The following is a 25,068-nucleotide window of genomic DNA, read 5'->3' as shown; positions in this document are numbered from 1 at the left end:
TGTGTTATTAAAGTATTCGTTTATTTTCTTAAAAATATATACCATTTCTTTAAAGTATTAATTTCTTTTAAAAAAATGTTATGCTAGTTTATATCTGATATCTGGATACACTGACCTACATGCAACTGTGTTTGATTTCTTCTTTTAGTTCTTTGTTTCTTAGCTCTATTCGTTGAAGTCATTTCGGCATTTACAGGGATTAGATTAGTCAAATAGGAAATGTCTGCTTTTCTGTTGCTACCCACAAGAATATTTAAATCGGAATGAATCCAAAAGTCATCCTTTTCAAGTTGCACTGTGCTTTAAGGTATATTGTCTGGTAAAATTAAGGCTCAAATGACAGAAATGTGAGTGGGAGCTCTTAAGTTGAAGCAATGTTGGCAACAGGTATGCAATAAATTGCTGTACATTTATATATACAAAAAAATTATATCATAATAATTTTACTTGCAGGACTGTATGATGACCATTCTCTCCACCGTGTTGTATTATACAAAGACATGTGACTGACAGAACTCAGCATACGTTACATTACAAATTAATTTACAGGCATAACCCTAAGAAACAATTCTATCTGAATAGTGCTATAGTTTAATTACAGGCTCAGGTTACTAAATATATGAGAGTTCCTATGATTGATATGAAATATTGAAGTACATGATTTACCTATTAATCTTTCTTCCGGTCTGTTTTATTTTGTTATGAGCTTTATATGCAGACAGACTCTCTTTAATGGAGACAAAACCACATAGTTTTCTCTAGCAGGCATGCACGTCATGTCGTTTTATTGTCATTCCCCTTATTACAGTGAGTGTAAAAAAAATAATGCAAAATAGCGCCTCTGCAACCATGGCGTTCAGTACTACAAAGGCGATGGCTATGACAGCTGACAGCAATGGAGCACTGGAATATTTTCTCAGCAAGACTTAAAAGACATCATTGGAAATTGCCGTTACCTGCTGTCCGCTATGTAGCGTGTTCCAGATGCAAATAATAGAACTGCATAATTACATTCTGATAGTGCAACTGCATGTGTTTGAATGAACCAAACAGACTGAGCTCAACAGTAATTTATAAGAACCACACGCTTTAGAGCATGCCGCTTTTTAGCCAGGAGCATTAACCATCAGTGGGCTAGCGCAGGATTTCGAGGGACAGACGTTGAAAACAGCAGGTGTGTTATTAAGCAGCGCCTGGTCATATTTCACACTCCAATTCAACAGAGCAGCCGGGAGCTGCAGTTGCGGCTCGCTCACTGTGCCGCAATCCAGGCACGGATAGATTCTTCCGTTGCTTTGTTATTAAAGCATCCAACGCAGACACACTTTAAGACTTCTCTGACGTGTGTCTTTTTTTCTCCATGTTTGATCGTGCCTTGGCTCTTCAGTCATCATGGCGGCTGAGTGATCTGTCTCCTAATATTCCCCGATTCATTTAGTTCTTGGAGGCCTGGGGAACGGGCCACGATGCAATTCTGAACTCTGGCATTTAGTGGTAAATGAAATTTGGTGTCAAATCTAACAAATCTGTTTGCAGAACGCACACCATGGCGGCCAAATAAAAGGATTATTGGGGTGATGAGAGGGAATTCTTTGGCTGGATGCTGAGATCGCACCCCAGACTGTCTGTAGGGGGTTGGGTATTTATTTACTCAAAGTCATGCATTATTTGCTTGTCTGGTTTTGATTCTCCTCCGCATATTGTGTCGACCTCTTTCGTTATTGAATCATGCCTTGTGAAAAATAACAGCAGACACCTTTGTTCGTCCTTTGTGTGCTCAGAGAACGTGATGCATATCAGCGGTGCCCAACTGCCTGGCTGCCTTCATGCGTTTGGTGACCTGGCAACCTCAAGAACCAATCAAGCTGCTCAGCTGTGACCTGGCAACCAGAACAGCCAATCAGAATGTCCCGCTGTGACCTTGCAGAAGTGGCATGGCAAGGCGACTTGTGCAAACCATGATCATTAGCCAGCAACCACCTGTCACTTCGCTTATATCCGCTTGTCTGTAGAGGTCAAAGAATCGATTGTAATTGCAGAGGAAGCCTTTCTTCGTAAAATGATGGTCTTTCTTACGAATATGATGTGGATGAGGTGTCATTTTCTTTCGACAAGATGTGTCTTGATGGCGGGTTACAGCACAGCCCATTTATCTGGTTCTGAACCAGGACATTGTTGTGCATTCTGACATTTCTTAACAATTTAAAGAATAAATATACCCTGACAGTTGATTTTAGGTGTTTCGTGGACAAGATAATAATAAACACTCTTGTACAGTTGTGTTCTAGAATTTGAGTGTGTTTTGTCAGCTGTATCCTATAATGAGTACAATCCCCAACTTTATGGCCTAGTAAGAAATATTGCACAAATGCAAACAAGGCTCTTTCATTAAGACCCTGCAACTCAATCCTGTAATTAATGCTAGGTTGTAATTCCAAGCCCCAGGCATATTAGTAATGTGAGTTAAATGGCTGTGGAGCTGCTGCCCTTCACTTGAGGAATGGTGTCAGATTTGTCTAGTAAGAGAAGCCAGATTCACTGCAGCACCTGGAATGAACACATATGGATGTTACTGCATATGTGGGTTTTAAATAGAGTTGGGTATCAAGAACTGGTTCTTACTCCATTTTGGGAAAAAAAAGAGACTAGAATAGTCTGATTACATAATGAAGGTCGTTTGTGAGCCAGTTCTTTTTAATCAAAACTATACAGCAAATGAAGTGTCAACTATCACACAAATTGCTTCAATATGTCTTTTTGTTTTAATGAATCTACAACCTACAGCTCAACCAGAGTTGCCAAACTCTTGAACAACTGGTTGTGCTTTAGGTTTTAGATTCACTAAAAAAGGGTTTGCTCGTAATCTGTCAATGTAATCTGATTCATGCACAACTGAGCGGATTCTTTTCACTGATTCACTGATTCATCCGGCAGTCTAATTGTCTCATTTTTAGTCAGTTTTTTTCAGTAAATTAAAAACACACAATGTTAAGTCCAATTTCTAAATGAATGGTTCTAATCATTCATTTATAATGGATATTATAATTTATAAACCTACAGTGCAAACTGTGTAGTATAGTTTCCAAACAAAATACTCAAAATACAGTACTCACAATGTAGTCAATTTTTTTTTTTATTCAACAGTCTGGTGTGGTGTAATTTTCTAATGAATAATTATATTTAGTAAATTCTTGTAAGTGAATAAAAAAAAATACAAGCACAGCATAATCGAGTCCAATTCTTGAACAAACTTACTCTTATTAGCCAGTTCTTTTTCTTTAATTAAAACCATACAGCATAAACAGTAAAGTCTCAAACAAATGGCTCCTGAACTAATGAATCGTATAATTTTAAAGTGAAAGTGAAGTGACATTCAGCCAAGTATGTTGACCCATACTCAGAATTTGTGCTCTGCATTTAACCCATCCGAAATGCTCACACACAGAGCAGTGAACACACACACACACACACACACACACACACACTGTGAGCACACACCCAGAGCAGTGGGCAGCCATTTATGCTGCGGTGCCCGGGGAGCAGTTGGGGGTTTGATGCCTTGCTCAAGGGCACCTAAGTCGTGGTATTGAAGGTGGAGAGAGAAATGTACATGCACTCCCCCCACCCACAATTCCGTCCGGCCCGAGACTAGAACTCACAACCCTTCGATTGGGAGTCCAACCCTCTAACCATTAGGCCACGACTTCCCCTGATTTTGCTGATTTTAGAGAATCAAAACCTACAACTAAACCAGTGTTGCCAGACTTCTGTACAATTGGCTGTTATGTGCCGATTCTTTGAAGTGGATCTGTAACCTAAAGCACAACCAGTGTGGATCGATTCCTGAAATGACTTACTGAGAGACTTAAATTAGTGTAGCTACTGACTGGTAGGTAATATGATACTCATATTTTACAAATATTACCGCGTTTTTTGTTTGTTTAGTATTGTCGTTAAACACATAACAGACCAGTTACTGAATTGCATTTATTATTTGCCTTTTAAACTTTTAATTCATTACAATTCCCATCTGCAGTTTTAAGGTTCAGAGAACAGGAACACAATGACAGAGATTCAGATCATTCCTCCAACTGTGAGTGTGAGCCCATCAAACACTGGAGATCTGGCTGCAGGTCCATTTAAACTCAAATTAGATGTCAAATTGTGCAGTTATCTCAGCATCAATCCCATTTGACTTCCCACCAACCAGTAGACAGTGTGGATATGGCTGTATCTTAAAATGATCTGTGCCTTTAGATCTGAAGAGAGTGGTTTAATTGGCCCCATTAAGGCAGCAATGGAGTGCATCAGGTGTTTGAATTACTGGCAGACACAGTGAAAGGTGGCCCACGGGGACGTCCACAGCTTGCTGCCAGCTCTTTGTGTATGCAGAGGGGGTGTGGGGTAGAGCTGCTGACCTCCACGTGCTGCAGCTTTGTGGGGCTGTGCATGACAGCGGCGAGATTTCTCTTGAGAGGCAGTTTTGCCTCATATTCCCCCAGTCGCCTTCAACCTTGACATTCTTCTCAAAAAGCATGTGCGGATATCCATACTAATTCTGGTGACATCCAGTCTGCTGTGACGCGATCCTATTCCGAGCAGCCTGGGACATGCTACTCAGTCCTCTTAATACAAATGCATGGAAAGAGACAACAATACAAGGACAGTAAAAGGGAATATTTATCTGTCACATTTTGACAGAGATGGAATAGCAGTATAGTGCTTACTGCACAGTATTTGCTGTGTATTCTTAAATAAATGACTCTAATGAACCAGTTCTTTTTAGTGAATCAAAATTATGTTCCAAACCATTAGAAAGTTTGTTCATCTTCAAAGACAAATTGATCCTAATAGATTTCTGTCCCTCCAGTGAAAGTCCATTCTACTGAAACTTTGAAGATTTAAAAAGTTAATGAAGATAGTTTCAAATTAATCGATCACTTCAAGTCAAGACACATTTTTATCATACAGTATTAGAAAACAAAAGGTCAAGGTTTTGCTGGTTAGTATGGACCATTGCACATTCAAATATACCTGTGTAATCTGACAAAGTTATGACTAAGTTTTGCAAGGAGTTGTAGTACAATAAATATTTTACCAGTGTCCGGTTCAGTTTTGGAAGGATCCTAAATCATGAAATTGGCCTTTCGACGTGTTGGTACAAGTAAGAAAGCCTGGGTTATAAGCATCCCAATATCTCCTCGCCGATCATCTTATCAAGGTCTTCAGGATGGCTACAGACTTCCAGGGTCTCTGGGGGAAAGTGGCCCTCCAGAAATATTGGTTACACCTGACATACATTAAAGAGGAAATCAATGGAAAATAGCCTAAAATTGTTGATGGTATATTTATGTATTTATCTATTCTAGCTAAGAGATTTTTTTCAGATAATATCACTGGCCCGTCTGGATGGTTGGCAACTGAAACCAGAGGCTGCAGCATCAATATTAGCATACCAATTAGATCAGAATCCTTTCATAAGAACAGGTGTGAATAATTTAAATAAAAAATGAATTGTTATTGAAATGAATAGTGATGTTGAAAATTAAAGTGTTACTCGGCTAAAAAAGAAACGAGTTAATTACATATGGACTGTGTTTCCAGACTATCCCTTACTCATTCACTCTATGGTCTTAAGTTAACTTCAAGTACTGTTGTTTTGATGAATCAAAACATTTTTATTATTTATATTCCGTCTGTAGTGAACTCTGGAGCACTAGTTTGTTTCTGATTGGGCGAGAAATCTAGGACTATACCACAAAAGTAGTTTTTGCGAAAAATTAAATAAGCTGCAATTCTTTTCATGACGTAAACAAATAAAGCCACAGGAGAACTATTTTGCATCTCTGAGCAACACACAACAGTGTTTCGTTACTGAATCAATCAGCCATTTGTACGAATCAGTTGAATGAATGACAAAGTGACTCACTCATGCAGTTATTTATGTTTATATTTACAGTATATTTTCCTCAAAATAATTTCATGTATTACTATTTAATAAAATACCAGCACAATAACATACTGTCTAATTATCGCTATCAGGATGTATATATTTTTGTCATTATCTCACACCCATACTTTTGGGCAGTTTTTGTTTTGATCACTGCCACATTTGACCATTCAGACCGAGTCCTAAAATTCTACTATGTTTCACAGATGAAAAATACAATTTTAGCAATGCCAAGTAATTTACCATAGAAATATTTAACTATTACCTTACATTTTATAGTGCCACCTATAGGCCAATCTACATAAAAATTGGTGTGCTTGTTCAGAATTATAAGTTGCATTTGCTTACCTAATTGTTTGAAGTTCTGAGGTTTCTCTTACAAGTTGGGTAAACTGGTCTAGAATTGAGTGGCAGCGCCACCCTGGAGGATAATTGCCACTCTGCATGCGCCGCACATACAGGGGTGCATTTCAGCTGGGGCACAACCCCAGGGCACTTGCAGCAGCTCCTAAGCTAATACCAGTTCTCTGATATATAACCAGCGCCTCTAGGTTTTAATGTAGGAGAGAATGTGAAAATCGAAACAGTTTGTGAGACAGAGAAACAGAAGGGTGGCCTGAAACCTCTGCAGCTATTCCATCTCGGTTGAGCCTAAAGTGCTTCACTAACGAAAAAATTAATCTTGCTGTTTTAAAACATGTAGATATTCCAGAATCGCTAATCAGCTTTGTGCCAGAATGTCAGTGAAAATGTAACAATCTTAATTTCCCAAGGCATCCTCTGAAAGCGATATCTGGAATTACGTTATTCACTTCGAGGTCTGCTCGATCATGGCCCATGTCACCCCTTACTTTGAGTATCTATGTGATGTAACTGGGCTTGCGCTGTGTTTTTGCAGAAAGAGAAGTTGCAAGATGAGTCAAGAGTGTGCTGGGAATAAACAGAGCAGGAGAAAACAGATCACTGCAGCGATTCTCATCAACTCTCAGGATTAGTGAGAAGGGTGAAAGTGTTACTGAAGCCACTGAATGTGTAGAAAAATGGCACTCAGCTCGGAGGAAAACATTGGGTTCGGGGGAAGGTGAGGAAGAGAGTCAGAGGAAGCGAAGGATCGGTGTCGGCCCATCAGTTTGGAGATACATTATTGAAAACTACAGTCAGGCACATGTAGTCAGTCCTCTATGGATCCTGTTTACCATGATGTATCTGCTGCAAGGTGCAGGATTAGTGTGAGCGGTGGCTGGGAGTTTGGAAATAGATGGTGCAGTGGAGATGAAGGTGTGTGGGAGAGAGGAACGAAGCATGTGATTCATAATGTAGTGGATAGTAGGTTCTGTCTAAAATGGTTCAGGATACATTTAATCCTTAAATTGATTGGAAAACATCAACAGAGTGAGTGAGTGACTTGAAAACAGACTAAACCGTGATTGAAAATGTAAAGATACAGTTGTGAGAGAGGGAAGATGTTACTGGGTGCTATAATTAAGTTCTGAGGAATAGACAAGTGAGAGAAAGAAAAATGTGGATCCGAGGCGGATGGCTTGGGTGTAGTTGGCAGAAAAAAAAAACCCAGGGAGATGGGTGGGTAATAAACCTGAGTGGTTGTGTTAAGGGATTGCAAATCCAAAGTGCTCTGTGAAACGGAGAAGGAAAATTAGACACACACATCTACGACTCTCTCTCTCTCTCTCTCTCTCACAAACACACACACACACACACACACACACACACACACACACACACACACACACATATATGGGGACATTACATAGACTTCAATTGTTTTTATGTAAAGGTAGTTATACACTTTTTAACTTAAACCCACCCCTACCCCTCAAAGAACCATTTTAACAATTTAAAAACAAAACTTGGTTTATTTTTATACCCGTTTTACAAGTGAGGACTTCCCCAAACAGAGTTTTTTTTTGTTTTGTTTATTAATTTCTTTGTTGTTTATTTTGCGATTTTGTCAAGTTTTTGTTCACTTTTGGGTACAAATTTGTCCCCAAAATATGATTAAGTAGGTACACACACACACACACTCGTTTCTATCTCTCCTCTCCTTCTCTCACAGTTTCTCTCTCACACGCACATTCATACAGTCTCTCTCTCGCTCTCAGTCTCTCTCCATAAACGAACAGATTCTCTCCGTCTCCTGCTGCTTCCAACGAACACAACACACTCACTCAATGCTGTGACTTCGTTTCTCGTTCCTTTTGTTTCCGTAGTGGATTTTATACCAATCAGCCACAAAGACATCTTCCGTTTTTCAGCGCTAATCGGTTCTCACACCGAATTGACCGTCTCGATTCGTCTAAAGACGCGCACAGATTCCTGCGGACCGTCCGTAACTCTGCGCTTTCTGTAAACAAACATGTAACGGTCATTTCTGTGCTCTATTCGTTCGGGAGAAGCGTGAGTATAAGACTACAGCACGAAAAACTCCTAAGACAACGACCCATTGTTATTGTTTGTATCGCTCGAGCTCGTTAACGTTGTTTCGCGTGAATGTTTTGTTTGTAACGTTTCGTAAACTTTTAACGTCAGTTGACTTGATTTCGGCTATTTAAAACTTTGGCGAACCTTTGAAACAGAGTTCGTTTTTATTACCGTTGATGTAAACACTGGCTAGTTCAATACGCGGACCTAGTTAACGAGATTATAATAGTTTAAATTTCCTCTCCGCAGATTTATCACGTTGATTAGAAATTAAAACCACATGCCTTTGAATCACCATCGATGTTGTCGTCGTAAATGCATCAACGGTGAAAATGTAAAGGTATTTTAGTGAGTCTAAAAGTATATTAGAGATCTATAGGAGTTCAGGGTAATCGACAGTGCAGCGTTCACGTGATATTTTGAATGAATAATTTCAGCATTAAAGGAGACTGAAATTTATACCGTTCAAATTATTATTATTTATGAAAGTAAAATTCTTGGCAAAAACCTACAGCCTTGCCTTCCATGTAAAATAACATCAAGAACATAAACTGTGTTGGCACACACTCATGCCCACTATGGCCAAACTATCCTGGCAGCATCACAGCAGAGGAAGGCGCTTGATATCAACTTCCTACTTTGTTTTGGCCACCCTTACTTTACTGTTTTCCTGGTCCTGCCCGGTTCTAGGCAAGAAGAAGCTCTACATTGGAGCCCTGTTCCCGATGAGTGGCGGATGGCCGGGTGGCCAGGCTTGCCTCCCTGCTGCCCAAATGGCCCTGGATCTGGTGAACAAGAGAACGGATATTCTTCCGGATTATGAGCTTGAATTAATCTACTATGACAGTATGGTAAGTGAGCAATGCATGTGAGCCTCTTTAATTACTTTCCATCTTTCCATTATCTGTTTGAAAGCATGCAACTGAGTGTGCACCGAACTAGTCACTACACAAGAGTGTTTACTTGCTGTTGATGTTATTTATTCAAACAGTGTGGAGAGTCATTATCAGTGGCTTGCTGAAGATTTGTGTTCACAGGAGATTTCTGAGCAAATTTACATTTTACGACAGCATATTAGGTCAGCTGTAGTATGCTAATAGGGGTTTGGTGGAAGCTAATGAACATAATGTTCTTTAAATGGGAATTTGTACTTGATTCAGCATGACTTCATTAAAGCTATGCAGAGGAATGTTTTGATAGCATCATATTATTCATCCGTTATGCTGTCACCTGTTTGCTGGCAAAAATCTATTCAGAGCAGCTCAATATACCTTCCACTTTTCCTGTTCGTATCTTTCCATTTGCTTCACTTTCTCTCTGTACTTCTCTCCATCTTTCCCACCTGCGTCCCTCCTCCCACGCACAATACATACTGCCTCTCTCTCTCACTCTCTCTTTCTCTCTCTCTCTCACACACACACACACACATATGCAGAGTGCAAGCCAGAGTTTTAGACAGAAAAGACATACAGATACATGCAGAGCGCAAACAGTTAATTCCCTGTGACTGTTTGGTGTTGCTTAGAGCTTCGCCGTGATTGGTCGGAACGGGTCTGCATTGGAACCCCGCTTCAAAGATACAGGAGAAGGAGGAGAGACTGGGGGTGGAGGTTGGCATGACTACAGTTTCCAAGACCACTGCTGTTCAAACAAACACATAAGGCCACAGATTGCTCTGACAAAAGAGAGAAAAAAAGCACAGCCCTTTATGTTTATTGCATAAACAGAGGCAGATGGATAAATGGGAGAAATTAGCTGGCTGGTGTAAGACTATAGACGTATGAAATGCCGTTCTTTTGTCTGCACTCAGACATATTGAGAGCATCGTTTCTGATCCCAAGCGGTAGGTGGATGCACTAGGGACCCCTGCAGATCTGAATGAATACATGCACACAGAAACACTCTCACGCAGAAAGCCGCATCTGATTAGGATTCAGCACCACGGACAGCTACATTTAGAGAGCAGGAAAGCGCTGTGTCATCAGGAGGTATAAAGCAAGCAGGAACATTTAATCTGAGTTGGATTTTAGGTATTCAGACCCAAATGTTCCCTCCTGAGCCACAGAAGGAACAGTCTCATTAAACCTGCACCCAGCGCAGTGCTGGGCCGTTCTGATTGGACCGGAGTAGGACGCTCTCCACGGGGCGATAGGGATGGTATAAGGGGGCAAGCTTATTAGTATGGACTGGACTTGTGCCTGATTTCCCCAGAGTCCCAGTGTGAGCACTTGGCCTTAACACTTGCACCGTGGGGTCGTTAATGTGTTTTTGGGGTTTGTTCACTGATTTGAATGATGGAAGAGACTCTGAAATCCCTTGTTCTAGGTATTTTCAGTCCTGTAGAGTCAGAATTTAAAAGTAGACTCTAATTTCCAGAGTTCTCAGAAGTGTAAGTCTTTGAGGTTGGGTAAATTTGTAGAGAAGTGAACAGAATCTACAACAAATATAAAAACAAATATAAATGTTGTATTACATACCTCCCCAGTCTAGGGGATGGGAGGGAGTAATAAAGAAAATGGAGGAAAAATGGAGGGAGTTTTTCCCTTCTACTGACTCACACAACCACGCAAGTAACGTGAAAACAGAATAGAATTTATTAAACACAAGGAAGCAAATATAACTTCAGGAGGGGTCCAGGCCAACAGAACAAACAAAACCTACTAACTCCCAAAAACAAACCTAACTAACCTACAAAATAAAAAGAAAACCAAATACAAAAGATTACCCTAACTCCCTAACTGATCTTAAACAGGAGAAAAAGTATAATCAAAATAAATAGCAACCACCTCCCTACAGCTTGCCATGAAAACAAAAGAAAATAACTCACGTTTGGGCTGAATAAGTCCTCCCACAAGAGGACCACTAGAAAGTCATCAACAAACTTCTAATCACAACAAAAATCAGCTACAAACTCTAGTGACATCAGCAGAAGGTACTCTCGCTCCAAATTCCCCCCTCCAGACATCGCAACTCTGTCTTTTATCCTCAAGCATTTCCTCTTGTGGGCCAATCAGGATAGGGCAGTCATCAGAAGAATCATCCACTAATTGGTCTTCACCTGTTAGTCCTTGTCAGCACTTGAGAGGGCGAGAGAAAAGAACACAAGGCACATACACAAGAGACAGTCCCAATTAAGTAAGCCCTGGGACGTAACAGTTGCATTCCCATTCGCTTCAAAAGTGAGAAAGAAGAAAAAAGCCTTGTATTTTTAGTTGTTGTTTTTTACACATGTAGTCAACTTATCCTGTTTTTGTTTAGTTGACTAAAAGTCTAGGAAAGAGTATTTTTTAGTCATGCTGCATAATGGTTAAACTGATAATCAAAGTTATTTTGCTCACAATTATAATTGTCATTACTGATCACGGTTGTTGTCATTTAACATCAACATTATGAAAACTGATGAAAGTCAAAAGCTAAAAGAGTGAAAATCCTAATATTAATTGCAGTAATTCTTAATTATATTCTAGTTTTTCTAATAAAACAAAAACAAGACATTGTATTGTGGCACAGGGCTTGCATAATTGCATTTATTTAGCAACCCCAATCTAGTCAAGATGCATGTTAGGATTTATTACAGTTTGACACTAAGAAGGTTTAATGGCAGATTTACTCAACAAACAGTGCAAATTGGCATGTGAAGGAACTAGCTGTATGACAATTTAATTTAAGCAGAATATCTCAATGGAGATTGTTAAACTCCAACTTTATGTTGAGGATTTTAGCTCATCAGCGCTTTTTCCACAGTGTAGAAAGAGAGAAAGAGCATGTGCATGGTTGCCCTGGGTTTTACTTACAGAAAATGTGTCCATTTCAGATAAAATAAATACATTTCTGACAGGGAGATTTAAAGGTGCTGTAGGGAACTTTTGTAAAAAAATATTTTTTACATATTTATTAAACCTGTCATTATGTCCTGACAATAGAATATGAGACAGATAATCTGTGAAAAAAATCAAGCTCCTCTGGCTCCTCCCAGTGCTCCTATTGCCATTTGCAGAAACTCAATCGCTCCCGGTAAAAAATAACCAATCTTTGTTTGTGTTCAAAATGTACAAAATGTATATAATAAGCAAGTACACCATGAATCCATTCTCCAAACCGTGTTTTTAGCTTGTCCTGAATCACTAGGGTGCACCTATAATAAGTGTTTATATTCGGACTATTTTAGATTGCTTCGGGGAAACCGCGGCGGAGTAACCCAGTACCTTTGTGATTCTTCATAGACATAAACAGAGAGAAGTAGTTCCGGCTACGATGTTCTTCCGCAAGACGCAAGCAGTTCTGTTTATTAATCGCTAGAGCGTCAAAAGTTCCCTACTGCAGCTTTAAATTCTTGACATATAGTTCATCCATTGCCTAGTAATTAAACCCATGACCTTGTGCTACTGTTTGACCTGCAGAAATGCTATGTTGTTTGATTTTATGCAAATATCAAGTATCCTGATCATTTTATGCACTTTTAATTAGGCAATTAAGTTTCATAAAGAGTGTGCCATTAAACTAATTCAGTCCTTTCTTGTCCTCCAAACAAGAATGAGTGCATTGAGACAAAATGTAAAAAAATATTTAAGAGTTTATAAGCTTTATTCATATTTAGTGAACTTACTATTAGCAGCAAATACTAGTGTTTTCTGTGCTTTTAATCTCCAGCACCATGGAAAATAATTTTTTTTTAGCTGAGTGGGAGAACATCCTTCTACTGTGTTGTCTTCACTGTGACTGCATGCAGAAACTAACAGACCAGTGAGCAAGGTACGATCTAAAAACAAATTACTGTTGTAAGTCACTTCCTTTAATCAGTTGGTTGAAATCAGAATCATGAAAACAGATACACGTTTGCATCAATCACATGTGCTGAATCCATCAGAGCAGTTAACATTTGACTCAGACTCACTTTCTAATTGGATGTTTGTATACAGTAATGTTAATTAATAATTATACACTACTGTTTAAAAGCATTCGGTTTGTAAGATATAATGTAGTTTTTGAAGTCTCGTACACTCACTTATTGCTTACTGCATTTATTTGATACAAAAACTGTAACATTGTTAAATAGTAGGGGTGCTCCGATCACGATCGGCCGTTCGTTAATTCGCATCTCGTCAGTAAAGCCGTTGTTCTGTCGATTTGTCCTACGCTGTCAGATTTTCCTACCTCCCACTAAAACAGTGGGTAGTACAATTCCACAACGAAAAATGCTACTGTAAAGTTATGGTTTATTAATGTCTACACCTACCACAACCCTAATCATACCCTTACAGTACTGCAAATACAGTAATTATGTGTTATATTCGCGGTTGTAGCTAGAAGGGATACAGCTACAGGAAACCAACAATAAATATTATTTTCTACCAATTAGATTGCGTTTTTATTAAAGCCTACACCTACCCTAACCCTAAACCTACCCTTACAGTAATGCAGATACATTAAATATTATTGTTTAGCATGAGACAAAGGACGCGATATTGATGTGCGCGTGCGCAGTAAACCCGGGTAGGAAAATCTGACAGGGTAGGATAAAACGTCAGGACACCTGTTCTCTAATCAGCGGTTAATTCCATCATGTGCGTGATTTCACATCAAGCAGCTGTTACTTCACAGAGCCATTGTTAATAGAGAAAATGTGCAAATCCACTTCATTTTCAGCGTTTATTGTGTAGTAACAGCTGCTCGATGTGAAATCATGCACCTGATGGAATTAACCGCTGATTAGAGAACCGGCTTTACTGACGAGATGCGCATTAATGATCGGCCGATCGTGATCGGAGCACCCCTATTAAATAGTATTATTTTTTAAATAACTTCTATTTGAATATATAGTAAAATGTAATATATTTCTTTAAAGAAAACAGAATTTTCAGCAGCATTACTCCTTCAGGAATCATTCTAATTTGCTGATCTGCTGCTCAAGAAACATTTCCTGTCATCAGTGTTGAAAACTGTTGTGCTACTGAAATCTTTTCAGGATTCTTTGATGAGTATAAAGTTTAAAAGAACAACATTTATTTGAATTGGAAATCTTTTGTAATGTTATAAATGTCTTTACTGACTCTACTTTTGATTAATATAATGAATATTAATGCTAATTGGTTGATATAAGTAATATAATTTAAAGAACACAAAATAGTTTTTTTTAGTAAAATTGTATTTTAACATTACATGAGTCGTCAAATAGGGAAATATTCCTCCTATTTTCAGGTTATTCTGCATTCTGTGTTTTCAAAAAATCTGAATTCAATTTTTGTAGTTGTTTTGATTCGGTGGGACACAGGTGCTTTAAAAGAGTGAGGCTCACGCATGGCTTCCCTCAGGGTTGGAAAGTCAGGACAGGGAGGAGATTTAGAGCCCAAACAAAGTCTCTGTTCTGGGGACGTGATTCTACTGACGACCCACAGGGAGTCTGGAGAGAGTCTGCTCAGGACTCTGGAGGACACACCATGTGCCTGAACGCATTATGTACAATCATGCTCATTTTATGTATTTTATTAAAAAGAATGTGCATGTGTCCAATAGAGACAGCTGCAGAAACTCTCTCACATAACTGTGGAGTGTTCATGCTTTTCACAGGAAATCATTGTAATTCTGAAAAGAAAAGCAGTTTCTCACTAAAATGCTGCTTTTGTTGTGATTTAAATAATTTGAGTAGTTTAGCAGGATGTTTAGAAGAAATTAAAAGCACCAAGAGTGACATAAATAGAGATGTGTCGGGATAAGGAAGCAAGATTAGACGCAATAAGTAAAGAGCAGTCAGCCGCCACAGGGTTCTGCCAATTGAATTTACGTGATTGCACCAATCAAGCCTTGAATCATTTTAATCTCATGTTTGTTTTTATTCTTTTTAGGTTTTGCCCCGTTTAAGCTTTTCTTTTTTCCAGAAATGAAGCTTTAGAAATGCTGGCTGTGCTCAAGGCCACTTCCTGCAACTCGGTTTGAACTCAACACATGATCAATTGTGGCTTTAACCTACTATTATCATTTAAATAAGATATTGATTTCTCATTGACAGTGATTTTAAGACAAATGGAAGGGGGAAAAAATGCTGATTGTCGGCGTCGGGTTAAAGACTGATGAGAGTACATGTCTAGCAAACAAACATTGTTTTTTTGGTGTATATTTGAGTAAATGCATGTGTCCTTGGAGGACTCCAGCTGTCCTCTTTGTGTATTTATTGCTTTATCTGTCTCTGCTTCCTTCTGTTCTGCTTTCCCATACATATTTATCTCTACTTGTGATTCAGTATGAAATTTAGTCTCTCTCCCTGTGGGGGTCCTTATACTGAAGAGGCAAATGTATATACAGTGTGAAATTTTATGTATTTTTTGTCGAGGTATGCAGTTTTGAGCATGGAGTGACAGGATGCCTCATGAATAGTGACAGCTGTGCTTCAAATCTAAATATAGATTATATATTTAAAAGTGTTTTCTCCCTGCTTTCAGTGTGATCCTGGTGAGGCCACGAAGCTGCTGTATGACCTGCTGTACACGGAGCCCATAAAGATCGTCCTGATGCCTGGCTGCAGCTCTGTGTCCACACTGGTGGCCGAAGCCGCGCGCATGTGGAACCTCATAGTGGTGGGTTTTCTCTTCATCAGATCTCATTCGCTTTGAATGTTTATAGATGAGATGTCGATTCAAGGATGTTGAGGGAAAACTCAAGGTTTGTGAAAGTGACAACAACATTTTTTTTCTGCAACAAATATTGGAATGTTAAGGCATCCACTAAAAAAATTCAGACAGACAAGTGAAAGCAATTTTACTTAATATTGTTACAATACATGTAGTTACTGCTGAAATGAGATGATTCAGCCTAGCAGTTAAATATCAGGGATCCTAAAAAATATAGGCTTAACTCCAAAAGATGAGTATAAAAGGATGTTAATTCACAGATTTCAACAGGGTTGTTTGCTGTAAGGATTTAAAGAAAATACACTGTCTAAATTAAGAATTTAGAGATATGAAATTAACACCTCATCTTGCAGCCAGAAAGTTGAGAACTCTTTTTATTTAGAATATGTGTTTCCTCATTATTTGAACTGTTAGAGAATATGTGAAATGCATGCAGAAATGTATAAAAATAAACCTAAAAATATACACTACTGTTCAAAAGTTTGGGGTCAGTAAGATTTTTATTTTTTTTCTTGAAAGATCCGTTATTGTGGAAGATGAAAGCATTGAAGAAGTTAATTTATCGTTTTATTTTTATTTTATATTTCATATGATTGAACTGACTTAAGGTCCGCAGTGATTTATTAAGTTGAGTTTGGTCGATCAGATAGGATGTGTTTGAATTGTATGTGCTCATCAGAGGGCAGGATTAATAACATTACCTTAAAAAAATCTGATTATGGGCTTATAGTTAGTTACACTAAATTGCTGTGATAATTTTACACCCCTAGTGAAAAATAAATACACTAATGTATTTCAAATACATTTATTTCATGCTAAGAATATTACAAATACATTTTCATATTTATGTACTCAATATAAATACCCTGCAATTGTGTATATTATAATATAATGTCTTGCATTTAAAGACTAATATTATTCAAAGATCATACAATCTTCATCAATAGTTACATTAAAACACATTAATATTAAGAAATGTGTATTGTGCACGAGTAGTAATCCAAATAAGGTTTAATTATACTTTTTATATCAGTAAGCCTCGAGCAGTATGTCTGTAAATATGTTTACAGATTTGAACTATACTTACTTTATTTAAAAAAAAAACATAACTGTAGTCACTGGCATTTGGTTTTTATGGTTTCTGCATGATTCTGTACATCCCAAACCAAACTCTCCAACAGGACTCATCACTGAGGTCATACCAAAGGTTATACCACAGTGAAGATGAGTTACTCAAATGCATTCCCATCCCAGAACATTTCGCTCAAATACCCGAAATCATTGAAATAGCTTCCAGACATTTTGGATCAGATATTTATGTCATTTTCTTTCACTTACAGCCTGTCTTTGAAGTGCACTCCCTCTGCCTCATCTTATTTCTTTTTTTCTTGTCTTTTTTTTTTTAATAAATCAGTCTCTTTATTTTTCATGCTCCACTCTATTTTTATATCTGTTGAGAGCTTTTTCTCTTCACATGTGAGTTTTGACCTATATATCCCCCCTCTGGCCCTCCTTTTTTCCACCCCCTCAGCAGTCCTGTCACTCAACGACAATGACATTGAGTTATTGGAAAAACCTCTGCTGTCATCTGATTTGACTGCCTGATTAACACAGAACAGGAAATGTTGAAATTCAAACCTCTGTTTTCTTTTCTTTTACACCTGTGTTTTGGATTTGAACATTTTATCACAGCTTTGAATGCTTGTCTCGCACACTACTTTCTCTAATGTTTAATAAAGCTGTTCCCAGTGAACTGTGATCAACCCAGCAGGAGATAATTTAGCCCCTTGGGTACTGGTTTTTCCTGCGGGTGATTTTATCACACAGTTTTCTTCACTAGCTTGTTTCTATTTAAAAATATTCGTTCATTTTCCTTCAAAGGTCTCAGTGTCTGTATGGTGGAGATATGTAAATGTTTTTCTATTGCTCATTTCTTATCACCATTGATATTTGCTTGCAGTTGTCCTACGGATCCAGTTCACCAGCACTCTCCAACCGTCAGCGTTTCCCCACCTTCTTCCGCACGCACCCCTCAGCCACACTGCACAACCCCACCCGTGTGCAACTCTTCCAGAAGTGGAAGTGGACCAAAATCGCCACCATCCAGCAGACCACCGAAGTCTTCACCTCTGTGAGTGAGATGTTTACATGTACAGATGTTTTAAGAGCAATAATCATGCAATGAAAAGCTTTCTTACTTCTGAGCAACCAGTAGAGATTCATTATCATTTGAATCTTGTGTTGGTCACATGCTTATTGTCCCTTGTACTGGGTAGCCCCGCCCACTCTAAAATGCCATTGGCCCAAACTCCTGCTCTGCATAGTTATGAAAAGTGATATTAGATTGATCTGACATTCAAAACCCAATTCACTTCTATTATGTGACTAATTTGAAATGTAAGCATGTGAATGTAAACCAGTGTCTCCAGTGAGGACAAAAATCTAGGGCAGGACTTGATTTCATCCAATGCAAATTCACTGGATTATGTCAGGTCGGAGTTTGCACTTAGAAGTGTGGTTGAAAAAAATAAGTAGCCTTTATAATTTCAGAAAAAGAGAAAATTGTTTCAGAACTGGATTATAACATTTTGATGTAATATTATGAAAACCTTTTCTTCTTTGGAAACGATTCCTCCTGTTTCTTATTGCAGAATCAATTTGCATCGACCTTGACCTAAAATATTACATCCTTCAAAATCTTGATTTTTTTTTTTCGTTGGCCAGTAATCAGTTTAAAATGCTAAAACTGTTTTATGACGTGTAATGTATTAAAGCAGTACAGTGCAATATATAAAATAAGCATGTTATTTTATAAGTGCATTCGCTCTCTGTTTCCTTTACATTACATGTACATTTATTCATTTGGCAGACGCTTTTATCCAGACTCCCAGAAACTTAACTCCAGAACTCCCTGAAACTTTTTCCAAACAGATTTTCAAGGCTTCTGATCGTATTTCACAGCTCCCACCTTATTTACATGACCTCAACTGAAATGAAATGCTTTCATTGCATGGAATTATCTGCATTATTTACTCTAAGATAAAACATTTTAGAATTGTATAGTTGGTGAAGTTTAAAGTCATCTAGTTGATATTGCTTCTGTCTTTACAATTATACAGTACAGGTATGTGTCCTTGAGCCATTTACATTTAATAATTTCCATAGTAATAGATTTAAAATACATTTAATATATACTTATCTCATACTGACGTATCGCTTGAGACTTACTGATATAAAAATTTGAATTAAAATTTATTTGGAGTTTCTTAATAATAAGCCTAAAATGTGCTTTATTGTTATATATTTCTGACTAATATTGCTCATTAAATGCACAATATTTAAAGTGTACCTGAAGTATACTTGCAATAGTTCCACTTAAGCGCAGCCAAATATACTTTAAGACTTTAAGTATACGGTTTAGTGTACCAAAGTACAATTGCAAGGTATTTTTATTAAGTAGTAAACATGTAAATTTATTTTTTGTATACTTAGCATTAAATAAATGTATAAAACATTTTAGTATATTTATTTTTCACTTAGGTTAGCAGTTGCTTTCATCCAAAGTGACTTACAGATGAGGTAATGATGTAAGAATCACATTTGATAACCAAAATAACATATTTAAACATAACATATATACACATTTTTCTAGGTTAAATAGTTTATTCTTGCCTTCAGATGACTTGAATGAAACTCTACATGCTTTCCTCATGTAATATAGGCGAATAAATCTGAATATGCAAATTAGTCCCCACCTCCATTTAGGTTTGAACCAGAAACGAAATTCTTTAAAGACCACAGGGGGTCTTTAAAGAATCTTATACACATCTACAAACAAATACAATTGAATGATTGTTGAATAAAAAAAGTATTTTATATTTTATTTAAGGTCTATTTGATTTAGGTCAACATCTTGGATTGTACTGCATTAAACATCATTTTTTCTTCTAGCGTGGACAAACACAGTCCTTGTAAAACACTATGCAGTGAGTGCCTGCCTGATGCCAGATATCTGAGTCGTGCTACTCAGACAGGCTGTGTTTTACGTAACTGAGGGTTTGAGAAGCACATGCTTTACTTCAGGGTATAGCATGCTGTTTTGTGTGCTTTTTAGGTGAAATGTATCTGTGTGCTGTAGAAGACAACATCTGGGATGTGGGATTGTGGGCTGTAGCTGATGTAAGCTTGGCTCTGTTCCTTTGTTTCCTCCTGCTCTCTGCAGCCTGAGGTTATACAGACTGTATTAAAATTTACACGCTTGTTTTATTGGTAGACGCAGGATGGCAAACCATAAACAAGTCCCAACAAAGGAAATTAAATCTGCCAGTCTCTTTCTAATTTTCTCTCTTCTCTCATTTTCGTTCTCCATGCCTGTCTTATCTCTGTCTTTCTGCAGCAATAATATTATTTTTCTACTCCGCATCACTTCCCGTCTCCTTGCAGATGTCTCTACGCTCTTTACTTTCCTTCCTTCTATTTCTCTGTTCTCCTTTAATCTCGTTCTTGCTCTCTCTTTCTCTCAGACTCTGGATGATCTAGAGCAGAGGGTGAAGGAGGCAGGCATTGAGATCAGCGTGAGGCAGAGTTTCCTCACGGACCCTGCTGTGGCCGTCAAGAACCTCAAGGTGCTTTCACTTTCACTCATTTCATTTCTGACCTCACTGCCACAGTGATGTACAGGTGTTGCTGTCAGTGCCGTGTTAGAGAAATCGTTCTCAACAACATCTAACGATTATCAGACAGATGCCAAATACAAATAGTGTGTCTGAAAGACACATAATATTCAGTAATATCATCAGTTTGAGGGCACTTAGACTGCTGGATGAGAACAAACTTGAACTGAACTGAGCTGAATAATTACACTGTTGTCTTCTGCTTCATAGCTGAATTTAATTTGTCCATAATTGAAAAATATTGCAGCATTGATACTGTTGTTGAACTGAACTGAATCAACATTGTCTGTCATCATACTGTCTTCAGTAGAGCCTCTTATCATTGAATTAAACTTGTTTCATAATAGTTGAAATTTCACAAAAACAAGTCCAAGTTTACACTTTACTACATATCAGATATCAAATATATATGTTAATGCATGATTAGGTCATACTTTTAAGATTGCTTATAGATTTTGTAGATTTTGTAACATCTATTATTCTCTAGTATTACAGTATTATAATTGTATGATAATACAATGTTTTTAAAAAAACATAAAATAACATTTATTTAACAATAAATATTAACTCCTATAATATACCTCCTCAAAAATATTAAAAGTTTTTTAAGAAATAAGGGATAAATTCATAAACAAAGAAAATTTAAACAAAAAAAAATAACTGAACTAATACCATAATAATAATAACTAATAACTAAACTTAACTACTACCTTATTAACTAATAATAAGCAAGTAAGAATTCTTTAAGCAAAAAAAATTTATGTATTTATTTTGTTTTTTGGTGCCATGAAGATTCCCCCCAAAGCAGACACAAACATCTTTATTGCTGTTCTCTGGGTTTGTCATGCTAAAGGACATGATTGAAGTCCAGGAGTAAAATACAGCAGTGTGGGGATCTGATCTCATTCTTGAGGAGAATCATTTTAATTGGAACCTCTCGCCTCCCCCATCCTGCTATCTCCAGTGATGGCTGGGCCCCTGGCTGCCTGTTTAGCAAAGGCCTGCCATGTGTGCCGCCCTAGTTTTGGTGCACATGATAAATGGAGTACCACCAGAGGAACCATGGTAACCTAGAATATAGCACACCGCTGAGAGGGCAAAGTAGCACTGATTGGACTGCTTGTCCAAACCAGAATTACTGCAGTGTTATGCATAGTAGCACTCTCAAACCTCCCTCTGGTGCTAATTCACGGACTTTTGCAAATTGTTGCATTCATTGCTTTGTTCTAACCCTCAATTCACGCTCTGCTCCTACAGCGGCAAGATGCTCGCATCATTGTGGGCCTGTTTTACGAAACGGAAGCCAGGAAAGTGTTTTGTGAGGTTGGTAATCAGCCATCCAGCTGAGCATTATTAATCTTTGTCAGTGTCAAAGGGGAAATGTGGTGTTTTTTGTTTATTTTTCATTCTTGGCTCAAGTCATTCCCTAACCCATCCTGTTTCACACAACACAACTGCAGGTCTATAAGGAGAAGCTGTATGGGAAAAAGTATGTGTGGTTTCTGATTGGCTGGTATGCTGACAACTGGTTCAAGATAAAAGATCCATCCATCAACTGCACTGTGGAGCAAATGACAGAAGCTGTGGAGGGTCATGTGACCACTGAGATAGTCATGCTCAATCCGGAGACGGTGCGAGGGGCCTCTAACCTGGTGAGTGGACTTGAATAATCTTTATTTTCTGATTCCTAATTATAAGAATTGCTCAGTTTGTGTCCTGGGGCTAGGCCCAGGCCGTGCCACATTTGTGCTATGGACTTGAATGGTTTCTTGAATGTTTTTGTTGTTTTGACTGTTGGATGTTAAAATGTGAAAAATATCCATAGGATTATATTGAAGGAGGAACATATTGAACATATGGAAGCTCGTTTCTGTCACCGTAAAAAAAAGGTAATTGCGACATTTAATTTTACAATTAAATGACTTTGTAAAGGTATAAAGTCAGAATTGGGAACTCACAATTATGCAAAAATTCAGTCAGGATTGCAAGTTTATATGACATATTTGCGAATAAAGTTGTAAACTAGAACTGCGAGATATAAACTCATGATTGTGAGAAAAATTAAGATGTCTTAGTTTATATCTCACAATTCTGATTTTTCCTCGGATTTTTCTCAGATTTTAATTCGAATAAAAGCTTCCAGTTGCGAGTTACGAAGTCAGAATTTGCAAACTCTCAATTCTGAGAAAAAAAAATATTTGTGAAATTTCCTGTTTATTCTGACTTATAAAGTTAAAATTGTGTTATTAACTTGCTATTGTAAGAAAATTTCTAAATTTTCAGATATATATATACTCAGAATTGCGGAAAGAAAAGTCAGAATTCCAAGATATAAACTTGTGATTGTGATAAAAAAAACTCAGAATTCTGAGTTTTTATCTCATAGTTCTGACTTTTTTCTCGGAAGTGTCCGATAAAAAGGGAGATAAAAAGTCGCAAATACCTTTTTTTTTAAATCCTGTAACAGAATCAGGCTTCCAAAGGAACACAAGCCTTATCTACAGACAAGAATATTGTAGAGACTTATATCCAAAGACTATAGAAAACCCAAGATATGTCACTCTTATAGTTTTGAATGAAAAAACACAATGCAACGCTCAATATGGCCGCTCTATGTGAGACTCTTTTCGGGCGATAAAGTGACGTGACGTTCAGCCAAGTATGGTGACCCATACTCAGAATTTGTGCTCTGCATTTAACCCATCCAAAGTTCTCACACACAGAGCAGTGAACACACACACACTGTGAGCACACACCCGGAGCAGTGGGCAGCCATTTATGCTGCGGCGCCCGGGGAGCAGTTGGGGGTTCGATGCCTTGCTCAAGTTCAAGTTGTGTTATTGCTGGCCCGGGGTTCGAACCCACAACCCTAGGGTTAGGAGTCAAACTTACTAACCTATGTTATGCTAACCTACTAACCTAAAGCTATGATGACTTTCACCTATGTCGAGAGCGAATTATTGTAGCGTGAAAGTACATTAATATAATGCGCAAGCGTGAATCTCTCTGTGCTTGCGCTCGGGAACTGGGCGCGTGCTCTCAGATACACGTTGCTCTTTTAAGAATTTTCTCTGGGTTCGCTCAGAGAGTATGCCTGTACTTAAAACATGAAAATGTAAAATTTGGGTTTGCACTGAACAAGTTTTAAGTGCAGGCATACTTTCTGAGTGAGCCCAGAGAAAATTCTTACAAGAACAAAGTGTATCTGAGAGCGCGCGCGCGAGCAGAGAGATTCGCGCTCGGGCACATTATATTCCGTGTGCGAGCAGAGATATTTGCGCATTATATTAATTTACTTTCGTGCTACAATAATGCGCTCTCGACATTTGACAGGGAAATAACGCCAAAAAAATAACGCCATATTTTGGATACAGGAAATGAGCCCCTGGTCTAATGAACGACCTGTCTTAAGAAACCAGTTCTCAAAGACTTAACGTTACTTTTAGTCATTATTTTACTTTGGTAACACACATATTCTGAATGCCTTCAGTAAAATTCAAATGAGCCATTTTAATCTAGATTAATTTCAAGATTACAATGAGATTAGAAAAAATTTATCTATGCCCAACACTATTCAGAAACATGTTTTTAGGACCACGCATGCGCACTGTCTGGTCTATCCTGAAAAATATACTTTTTTTTAATGCAATTTGAGGAAAACAAACAGCATTTATGAAAAGGTTGTTGTCAGATTTAATGGGTGATTTCAAACATGAAATTTAATTGTAAACTTGGCAACCAGTTTTGGAGAATTTGATGTTTCCCCATTCAAAGAGCTGCATTTGCATGCCTGAGAGGCGTTTCAATGATGGTTGACGAGTGACATGACCGGCCTTTGTTATATCATAACTGTTGGGTGGACTTTTCTGACTTGAGATAGTAAACAACCACCCAGAACACCCTAGCAACAACCAAGCAACTGGATTTTGATAAAAAGTTCTGATCAGACCTCATAAAAAGACTGCAAAATACCTATACTTTCTGAAAATACCACAGAAACCATATAGCAGTGTCTAAGACCACCTCATCAACTGCAAAACAACACACCAGCAACCACTAAGAAGCTCATGGCAGCTGCATAGCAACATATTAGCAACCACTAATAACCTCCTATCAACCACATAGCAGCTGGGAAGTGCAAATTACTGCAAATTTTGCTTTTACATTTAGAAAATTACATACCACTTTAACAACCACTAAGAACACTGTAGCAACCTTAGCAAAAATCTTTATTAGTTAATATTGTTTAGAATAAGTGTTTCAGCCTTTTCTGTATGTTGTTTAATTTGTCTTTAGTGAATTACTGTATGTTCTGTACCTGTTGGCAATCAGCCACCCTGCTCTCCACATGTCCTCGTCGGTCATTGAAAAACCCATAATT

General features: G+C 37.9%; 1 protein-coding gene across 3 annotated transcripts in view; it reads left to right on the top strand.

The window, feature by feature from the left end:
- The window catches only part of gabbr1b (gamma-aminobutyric acid (GABA) B receptor, 1b), a 127,845-nt gene that overhangs the window by 57,238 nt on the left and 45,539 nt on the right, over window positions 1-25,068 (top strand). For 2 of the 3 annotated variants that reach the window (XM_052584076.1, XM_052584077.1), the window contains exons 7-12: window positions 9,080-9,240; window positions 15,826-15,960; window positions 17,975-18,145; window positions 20,538-20,639; window positions 21,945-22,010; window positions 22,148-22,339. In XM_052584076.1, the coding sequence (XP_052440036.1) occupies window positions 9,080-9,240; window positions 15,826-15,960; window positions 17,975-18,145; window positions 20,538-20,639; window positions 21,945-22,010; window positions 22,148-22,339 (827 nt within the window). Of the gene's footprint in view, window positions 1-8,000; window positions 9,241-15,825; window positions 15,961-17,974; window positions 18,146-20,537; window positions 20,640-21,944; window positions 22,011-22,147; window positions 22,340-25,068 lie in introns of those variants that run through there. The other variant, XM_052584078.1, reaches the window with a different exon arrangement.

The sequence above is a fragment of the Carassius gibelio genome, chromosome B19 (assembly GCF_023724105.1).
Source record: "Carassius gibelio isolate Cgi1373 ecotype wild population from Czech Republic chromosome B19, carGib1.2-hapl.c, whole genome shotgun sequence".
Classification (NCBI taxonomy): Eukaryota; Metazoa; Chordata; class Actinopteri; order Cypriniformes; family Cyprinidae; genus Carassius; species Carassius gibelio.
The sequence above is the reverse complement of the archived record's forward strand: the minus strand, read 5'-3'. Positions and strand labels throughout refer to the sequence as shown.